The sequence below is a fragment of the Procambarus clarkii genome, chromosome 39 (assembly GCF_040958095.1).
Source record: "Procambarus clarkii isolate CNS0578487 chromosome 39, FALCON_Pclarkii_2.0, whole genome shotgun sequence".
NCBI classification, from domain to species: Eukaryota; Metazoa; Arthropoda; class Malacostraca; order Decapoda; family Cambaridae; genus Procambarus; species Procambarus clarkii.
Window position 1 is genome coordinate 2,173,462 of NC_091188.1, and position 10,000 is coordinate 2,183,461.

The 10,000-nt window shown below is 36.3% G+C and overlaps 1 protein-coding gene across 8 annotated transcripts in view; it reads left to right on the forward strand.

Moving 5' to 3' along the window:
* LOC123760348 (inositol polyphosphate-4-phosphatase type I A) overlaps positions 1 to 10,000 on the forward strand; it is a 171,157-nt gene that overhangs the window by 124,127 nt on the left and 37,030 nt on the right. For all 8 annotated transcript variants that reach the window (XM_069338284.1, XM_069338287.1, XM_069338281.1 and 5 more), the window contains 3 exons: positions 2,097 to 2,249; positions 4,332 to 4,435; positions 4,879 to 4,969. In XM_069338284.1, the coding sequence (XP_069194385.1) occupies positions 2,097 to 2,249; positions 4,332 to 4,435; positions 4,879 to 4,969 (348 nt within the window). The remainder of the gene's footprint in view (positions 1 to 2,096; positions 2,250 to 4,331; positions 4,436 to 4,878; positions 4,970 to 10,000) is intronic.

A 10,000-nucleotide genomic window follows, 5' to 3' on the forward strand; every position in this document is an offset into this window, starting at 1 on the left:
ATTACTTGGGCTGGCTCTGTTGATGTTGTGTCCAACCCTTACTTGGGCTGGCTCTGTTGATGTTGTGTCCAACCCTTACTTGGGCTGGCTCTGTGGGTGTTGTGGCCAGCCCTTACTTGGGCTGGGTCTGCTGGTGTTGTGTCCAGCCCTTACTTGGGCTGGGTCTGCTGGTGTTGTGTCCAGCCCTTACTTGGGCTGGCTCTGTTGATGTTGTGTCCAACCCGTCCTCATCATTTGACCACTGTCAAATTTTAAGTGAAAAAAAAACCAGAAGCGTCCACAGTTGGGAAACATGTCTGTATATCCTCTTGATGCTGATGCTTTTATTAGCTCTAAGACTCGTAAATATTACGGAGCCCGTGCTGAGGGTATAGTGATTACTACTAGACATGAAGTCCATTCTCATACTAACTGGATAGCTATCTAGATATTTGTGATTGAAAGCAATCTAGATATTTGTGATTGAAAGCAATCTAGATATTTGTGATTGAAAGTATATTATGGTTCCAGTAATATTTTAATTCTAAACTGGCAAGAGAACCTTTGTGCTAAACAGAAAAAAAATATTATCAAGTTATAATTTTATTGCATTATAAATAGCTGGTTTAAAATATAAACAGTTTTATGTTAACTAATTTTCTTTGAAATCATCTGAAGAATTGGGTGGTCTGTAAACGAAATTATAGAGGATACTCAAATAGTTTTAGAATTTCATAATTCACATAGTTAAGACTAATACACTGTACTAACATAACCAAATTTAATTGAAACTAATATAACCTTAGCCTAACATAACCTTAGCCTAACATAACCTTAGCCTAACCTACCTATTGCCTAACCTAACCATGGATAGGTAGTAGATAATAGCACTAATGACGTAATGGTTTTGAAGTGATTATTACCTTACCTCCAAGGTATTCCTCCCAGAGGACAGCTGCACGTTAATATTACGGTGCTTATAATTTTACTAAAACACCGGAATTTTTACGCTGGGAGCTTCCTTTGTGGCTGATGAAACGAGTCAGTATATACGCATTTAAGTCTATATGTATCTCTAGACCATTATAGCCCCCCCCCTCAAAAAAAAACTAATGTGACCATATTTTGACCTTTTTTCGCGTTTTTAAAAATTTCAGTAAATTGAGGATATTTTCCCAGTTCATACCACTTATGTTCCGCATCTCTGTTTTGCATTCAGGAGCTGGATCATTTTTCATTAATATATATATATATATATATATATATATATATATATATATATATATATATATATATATATATATATATATATATATATATATATATATTCCAAATCACCCACCAACCACAATCCTGCCCGTTTTCTCAATTTGCCAACCTGATCCCAGCGACATTTTCCAATCTCTTGCTTCCCGCCTTGTGTGTTGTGGACGCCTTTAGCTCTCCCACCCTCTTGCCCCTCCACCTTTGTCCGTGTTGCAATGATGAGGCAACTGAGGGCATCGGAGCAACACACACGGCATTAAGGTAATGACGGTGAAACAGTATCGCCAGGTCCACATTGGCCACGCCCTTCACAAGCCTCGCGTCACTGTTGCTCTCTCTCTCTCTCCTGCCTTATTAAAGCCTAATTTCCGTTGTCTTACTCAGGTCGCCTCATAAACTATTCTCATAGGCTGAGGGGACTTTATATATATATTTATTATTAATCATGTAAACAAAAAATACTTAAGTATATATGTATATACTTTATTTCTCTTAACTTAAAGCAGTTTTGTTACGTTATATTTAGGGTAAGATTAAATTTGGAGCCATTAACAAATGTAGTACTAATATTGTAGTAATGGGGAGGTGAGTGGTTTGTAACACCCTAGTGTCAGTTTTTAACTATTATTAAAGTCATTTTCCCTATATCATTATTTTATATAGGCCTGCTGGTGAGTGAGGCATGACCAGCAACCCACACATAGGAAATGAAAGGCTTTTTTCGTTTCATATGGTTGGGTTGGTCTATTTTGCTTTCAGCAAGTTTGTGATTTATTCCCTGCGCCATTGAGGCAATGGCAACCTTTTTTTCAATTTTGAAGGGCATTTTCACGGCTAATTTTACCTTGTAGTGAGCACAGAGCGATGGTGTCGTCTGCGGGGCAATCTACTCTTCTACTTCAAGTCGCGGGACCACTGGTCAGAGCCCGCGGGAGTTATTGTCCTGGAGAATTGTCAGGTGACTTTGGATGACTCCACTGAAGCAACATTTGCCTTTAACCTCGGTAAGTGTTTGAGCAAAAAAAAAATATATTTATAATAAGGCTCTTAATGTTGTTCAGTTCATTCCTTTCCAGTGCCCACTTGTTCCTGACATATGTATGTCTGGGTTGTCAGAAGAAACAGGACCATGCCTATTCTTGCAATTACAGTCCCGCTCCTGTGCCAGGTAAGTCCACTACGGGCTCACCATAGCCTGTGCTACTTGCAACGTTTTGTTCCCAGTAGCTGAATCTAAAACATCAAGAAGTCGTCTATCCTTCCTCGCAGATGATGGTAAAAAATTGCGTAGAATCATTTGGTTCCGGGGACATGCTTAGAGAGTTCAACACTTTTCAGAGTCGAAAATAAAATGGCTAACTTTAATAAATGCAAATTAATGATGAATAAGAACGAAAAGAGATTATAAGGGCATTGTAGAGTCAAAGGAAAAGCTTCCAGTAGTGAAGAGAATGATCTGGAAATATTTGTAATTGGGGGAAGACATTAAAATAACCGCAAAATGTGCCTAACAGCCAAATATTCGGGTAGCTTTCAGAAAACTGGACAAAAAAGTCACTGTCAAACTGCAGAGGCTCGAAACTAGGACGAAGCGCTTGTCCGGAAGCTCGACTTGAAAACCCACAAAGTGAAACTTTCTAGAAAAGTTAAAAGATATGGAGCAAGGCTCGTCCCACAGGCGAGAGGATTAAACTACAGCGAACATGTGAGAAACTCGACCTAACCACGTTAAAGGAGAGAAGAAACAGATAGATACCGTTTTAAAAAGTTCGAATGACAAACAGTAGGATTAGAGGCCTCTCAAGGAACCTAGAGAGAAAAACGTGAGAAGTCATTGCAGTCAACTATTAAGCTGTATGACGGGGCTCATGAGCTAATATCCGATGCTGAAATCACATCTAGCCTAGTATAGTACACACACACACGCAATGAAAGTGATGGTTTCCAGTAGTGAAGCTACAATAGACTTGAGAATGGTTCAGGACGGACCGAAACGTCGTCGTCCCTTCACTTTCTAGTGTGTGGTTTGGTTTTAGTTTTTTTATGCAAATTTTAGGTTCATCTTTTCTATTGACGAAATCTAGGGACTCGGCCAGCCATCTTTCACTGATTATGTGGCAGGGATCGCTATTAGGCCCGACTTCCCCACTTAATAGGACCAACCAATGTCCGTCCCGTACCCTGCATTCACGCCCATTCACCCTGCAAAATTGGGCGAAGCTAACCCCAAGCATCTGATCTTCAACCTTAGGCAGATAGAAAGACACACCAACAAATACATACTCTTATACTCTTGATATACTTATACCCTTCTAATGAAACATACATTCATTTGTTTGTCATTTTATTATATTTGGTGCAAGTGACTTTGGTAAAAATACCTCTGACACCATAATAACAATCACTCAATTAAATCCTTCATTCCCCTCTCTTCACACATTGAGTATCTCCTCACCCATTGAGGATCTCACATCTGATTGACAGTTGAGAGGTGGAACCAAAGAGCTAAAGCTCAACCCCCACAAGCACAATTAGGTGAGTACAACTAGGCGAATACACACATCTGTACATTTTATTTATATATACAAGAGTTCTTACATTCATGTAAAGTCACTAGCATGCATAGCATTTTGGCTAGGTCCTTAATCCTAATTTTTTCCCCGGAATATGACCTGCCAAATTGTTTAACAACCAGGTACCCTTTCACTGGTGGGGTAAACAAAGGCTACAGTTAAGATTGGCACCCAGTCAATCCTCCCTGGCCAGGATACAAATCCAGGCCAAAGCGCTCGTGAAGCGCCGGGTGAGTGCTTTACCACTACACCACAGGGACTGTGTGGAGTAGGTACATGCACTCTCCCCCTCCCTTCTCACCTCTTCTATAGAAATATGTACACCTTCCATTTCTTCTCCCCCTTCTTGCATGCACTTCCCTCAAATGTTCTTAGATTCTTCTACATAGGGAATTTTTCCTGTCATTTTTTTAATATAATGTCAGTATGAAGTTGCTACTGTATTATTGTTTCTTTATACCTTTTGAAACATTTTGTATTGATAATAACATTCAGAATACTTTTGTTTCACAGTGTTTGAGGGCGGTAGCCAACACTGTGCAGCACTATGCCAGAGTGAGAGAGACAGCTGGATAACAGCTATCCATCAAGCATCATTTGCTTACATGAGATTACAAGTAAGTTGCTCTAGGAGCACTTTTAAGCATCACAGTTTATGTTTAAAGTCACCTTGATTAACTAAAGTCCATTAGATAAATAACTGTATTATTTTATGCACTCTAATAATAGCTTTTTTGTCAGATTAAGCAATGTTATAAGTTTCTAATTCAGGCTATCTACTCCATTTGTTTTCACAATCATTTATACTAAGTGCATCCTCTTCACATATCCTACAATTACTCCTAGGAACTTCTCCAGCAGCAAAAATCACTTACTAACCCTTCAGAAGTTGTTACAAATGTTGCTGTGATTGACTTTTGTACTGATATATGGAACTATTGCTTATCATAATGTTTGTGCCTCCATGCCTAAATTAAACACTATATTTGGAAGTGCTTGGTCATAGTAAAATCACTATCCAATATCTTTTAAATTAAAACATTTATTTTTCTTGTTATAGGTGGAAGCGCTTCAACAACAGGTTACTGCAAGACAGTCATCTCTACCAACAGATATTCATCGACACCGCATCAACACAGGGGTTACACTAGGTCAGTTCATTGTACCTACACTCTTCCACTTTCATTTTTAATCTACTATACATATACTATATATATATACAGGGGTGGTCCAAAAGTAGGTGGACAGTATGTGGAATAATTGTGATGGGAAACAGTTTGAGCACCTGCGTTGATGAAATTTAAGGGCTTTTGTATTATTGTTCAAAATAAAATGTAATTGACAATGTAATAATTGTGTTAATAAATATAATTGTATGTACACGTAATCGCAGCATAATTGTTAGCATGTATTATCCACCTACTTTTGGACCACCCTCTATATATATCTAGGGTATATGGATAACTTTTGCTTGAAACACCAAGCAAGTTATTCTTATTATATTTGCCTATTTGTACTTAAAGGGAGTCGAGCTTGAACTCTTGGTTCCTGCTTCTCGACCTTCAATCGGCTGGTGTACAGGTTCCCGAGCCACTTAGGCTCTATCGTATCTACTTCTGAAGCTGTAAATGAATTCCCAAGATTTCTTCTGAATGCCATCCATTTGTTCATTAATCCGACACTAAATTTTTGTGGCTAATCTCTAGCTCATTTGGATAGTTGAACATTACAACTGATCTAAATAAGGTTTTGAATGATCTAAATAAGGTTTTGAATGATCTAAATAAGGTTTTGAATGATCTAAATAAGGTTTTGAAATGGTCAAAAGATTGGCAGATGCTGGTTAATGCCGACAAATGTAAGGTTTTGAGGCTAGATAATGATGATAGTTACAAGCTACGAGCTAGATGGTGTCGAGATTGCGAAGTCGGATTGTGAAAGGGTTCTGGGAGTTAAAATTAGTAAACATCAATGCATAATTGTTTGTAATAAGGCAAATAGGACACTGAAATTTATTAATCGAAGCATTAGTAATAAATGCCTGGCGTTGTTCTTCAGCTATGTCCTGCTCTGGTTAGGCCATATTTAGATTATGCAGTTCAATTATGGTTGCCGTACTATAAAATGGATATAAATTCACTAGAACACGTCCAGCGTAGGATGACAAAGTTAATCCTCCAATTTAGAAACCTGTCATATGAAAAAAGATTTGACAAAACTTAAATTACATTCTCTAGAAAGGCAAAGAATTTTGGGTGACATGATGGAGGTGTACAAGTGGATGAATGGCCATAACAAATGAGATATTAATAGGGGTATTAAAAGTATCAACACTAGACGGAACACAAAAACTATGGGTATAAATTAGATAAGTTTAGATTTAGGAAAGACCTGGGTAAATACTGGTTTGGTAACCGGGTTGTTGATTTGTGGAGCCAATTACTGCGTAACATGATGGAGGTAGGGTCCCTCAATTGTTTCTAGCATTGGTTGAACATGTATACGAGTGGGATTGGGTGGTTATAAATAGGAGCTGCCTCGTATGGGTTAATAGGCCTTCTGCAGTTACTTTCACTCTTATGTTCTTATTATTGCACCTCTCAAGGGGTCTACAGGCTGTCCCTTTGCCCCTCATTGTAAAGGGGGAGGTACTTTAAAGCATACAAAGCCTCCCTCTTCTTATTTACATATTTGGTAATGTACGTTATTTAAAAATTATCACAGAACAAATTTAATGAATAAAAGTGCATTTCCAGTATGAGAGGGGACACAAGAAATGAATGACACAACTATCTTGAATAGAACTCAGACAAATTACCAAAGTGTGTGCATTTGCACTATATTTATAACACACAAAATTAGGGCATAATAAAACATGGAATAAATTTATCAACTCACCAGATTGACTACTGTATTAGTCACACTGAGAAAACTGAGGCAAATGCCTCAACACTTCACTCACACTTCTGCTCACCACGGGCTCCAGCTGCCTTGTGAGGGTGGTGGTGGTGCAACGATACATTTCACAAACAAGTGGGAAATGAACTTTACACGCAAACATAAGCATTCTCTCACACACCGTACAAATAAACTGATATATTTAAGTGAAATAAACATATAATTAATCAAAATAAAGGCTAGAGATTACATTATTATTATTATAAAGGCCATTGCCTTAGGTAAATGTTTATCCACCTAACCTACCCCCCCCTCCCCCCCTCTCGACTAAAACTGGTTACAGGCCTGCATATGTAATTTTAAATTTATCTGTATGAGAGGACGAAGCCTCTGGTGTTAAATACAGTATCACAATGCTTGAGTGCAATTTACACAGAAGATACATATTTCTTCTAGCATGATAGTTTTCAGTTTGTACGTTTATTTAATATGTAGCTTGATTGTGTCATACTTGTTTAAAGAAACATATTTGCTTTGTTACTTTCCTGCCTGTTTTATCCTACCTACATGCAACATAAAACATTATAGTTAAGGAATATTGTGCCTGGTTAAATATCTAAAAAAATATTGCACCAAATAGTTTGGTATTTGTGTAAGGCATGACACACGTAAGCTTCATTGCAATATTTTGACTAAGGTAATGCTCTTTGGATACACAATTAAGACATTTGAACTTTCATTGAATATTTGTAGGATATGATGAATGTCATTGCATTATAGCCACAGTAATGTATTTAGTAGGAAAATGAGCTGAAGAAAATACTGCATTTAACTTTTAATGGAGTTTTCGGTAAATAGAAGACATTTGTACATGTAATAGCTGCATTCATCACCAATTTAGATGTTTGAAAAGGAATACATGACAGCTTGTAAAGCTTAGAACATGACAGTAATAAGAAGGGAAGGACCAGTTAGTGCAAAATAAAAAGGAGCTTTAATTGTGTATAGTGGAGGCAGGGTCAGATTAATACGTGGGATCCTTATCTATATCATGGTTTAGATTTCCATATTGTTATAAGTAATTAAATAAAGTTAAAGTGTAGCACATTTTAAAGAGCGCAAAGCGTGTAACTTATAAAACTTTATATTTGCATGTATACACTATATTTATATAGACAAAGATGAATAAACGGCTAATAATCTAAAAAAAAAACTAACAATTTGCAAACATCCTATTTGCATTATCAAATGTTCCTATAGTTTCTTAATTAGCATACATGAAATTTAATATTTTATTCCATAGTAACACAAGAGCATTGCACAGATTAGCACTTAGTTAATGGAAGTGGCCATGCAGCATGCAGTTAAAAATATATGATCTAAATAAATTGTGTTATGTAGCACAAAAGCATTATGTTGATCTGTGCCCATTAAATTTCAGCAGCAATACAAATTTATCATTTTTTCAGTTTCACATCACATAAAATTAAAATAATTGTTTCTTCTTGTTCTCTCGATTTTCTCTCGAAGAACATGGAAGACCATGACTTCCATGACTTCTCGAGAGAAGTCATGGAAGATGTCATGAAATGATAAGCTACACTATTTTATAGTTTATTGAATCTATGGACATAATGCTTAGTGCAGGCCTTTCTTACAGTCTTGATGTCTGCAGTGCATACCTAATGCTCTTCAACCAAACCTTTTTTTTAATTTTTATGAGCAGTTTATTATCATTCGACTAAACAATATCTACAATCTAGCTTCTACATTAGGTAAAGTCAACTGAAATTATTTTTGAAAGATGATTTAAAGACGTTCCTGGTGGTATAAATTTTATATTCTGTATGAACAAAAACAAGGACTGTAGAGTGTGGGTTTGTTGTGTCAGTTGACATTTTGTCCTGCTATGGCATCTCACCATTAGTTGAGGAGGAGCCCATGCCGTGAGATGGATACTGTGTTTAAAATGTGTGATTTGCTCTCTGGCAATTGATTTTGTTTTGAAGGACTAATCAATTTTGGGTTCGGAAGACTGCTTACGAGAGTTTAATTTTTAGTTCCATTGTTTGTGTGTTTTAACGTGTGATTTTACTTAATTTTGTCCATGCTCTGGCCCTGGAACTCCATCTGTTTGCTTCTGACAATGCCAAGTGAAGAGCACAAGGGCTATAACTATCTTCCATTTGCACCGTTGGTTATTCTAGCATACATATTTATATATATATATATATAATATAGTACTGTATATATATATATATATATATATATAATACAGTATTGGCATCACTTGGTTTTATTTCTGATAGGCCTTGCTAACATCTCTGGTTCTTCTGCCCAAGGTGATTAAATTTATTAATTATGATACTGTTCAATGCTTAGGTTATAATTGGACGCAAGTGTTTTTGTTTTTATTCTGTTCATTTGCTTGTTGTGTTCAGTAGATAGATTCTCTTGCTGTTATTCATGGAAATATTATTATGGGAAGAATGAAGACTATCAAGTTTCCAATTAATAACTCTTACTGATACTTGATAGTCACTGGATGCCACTACATTCCAGCTGCACACAATTCTTCATTTTTGTGCTGTTTTCCCTATCTTTTCTTGTTTTCCAGTTATGTTATTTTAAGTTGATGTCTATCATCCTGTTCATATTTTACTCCATTGTTATTACAGTAACACATTATAGTTAAGAAAGTTGGCTTTTGCCTTGTTAGTATGGAAACATATTTGCAAATGAGATTCATGTATGGTAATCATTACTGTAGTCCGTTCAGAATTGTATTTTTAATTTTGTATGATTTTGCTTTGTTTACACGGACAACACGTGTACCAAGACGCGTGTAAATCTAGTACAACAACTTTAAGCCTTGGATCTCTTATGTACAAAGCTGAAGCTCATTCGCCGGCCTTTTTTTGTTGCCTTACTAATGTTTGAGAGACTGCACATTGTGCCCTCTCTGGTTGTCATAAGGTTGAGCAATACCATCTTGTTTTACACTGCTTTTGATTCGAAAGCATTTTATATTGTGACTGCCATATAGTATATCTCTTTTCCGGAAATTTAAGTCTTTAATATTTTTAATTTGTTCTTGTGATTTTATAGGCTGAAAAATAAATATTTAAATATCAGAAAAAGAAACTAACCCTTATCTGACCTCTGCTTTTGATGCATTAAATATATTTTTGTTTAATTTTTTGGAGATCATATTACCATGGTTAGTTTCACTTGAAAGTTTTATCATATCACAATAAATTTGCATGACAAATACTGTATTAACC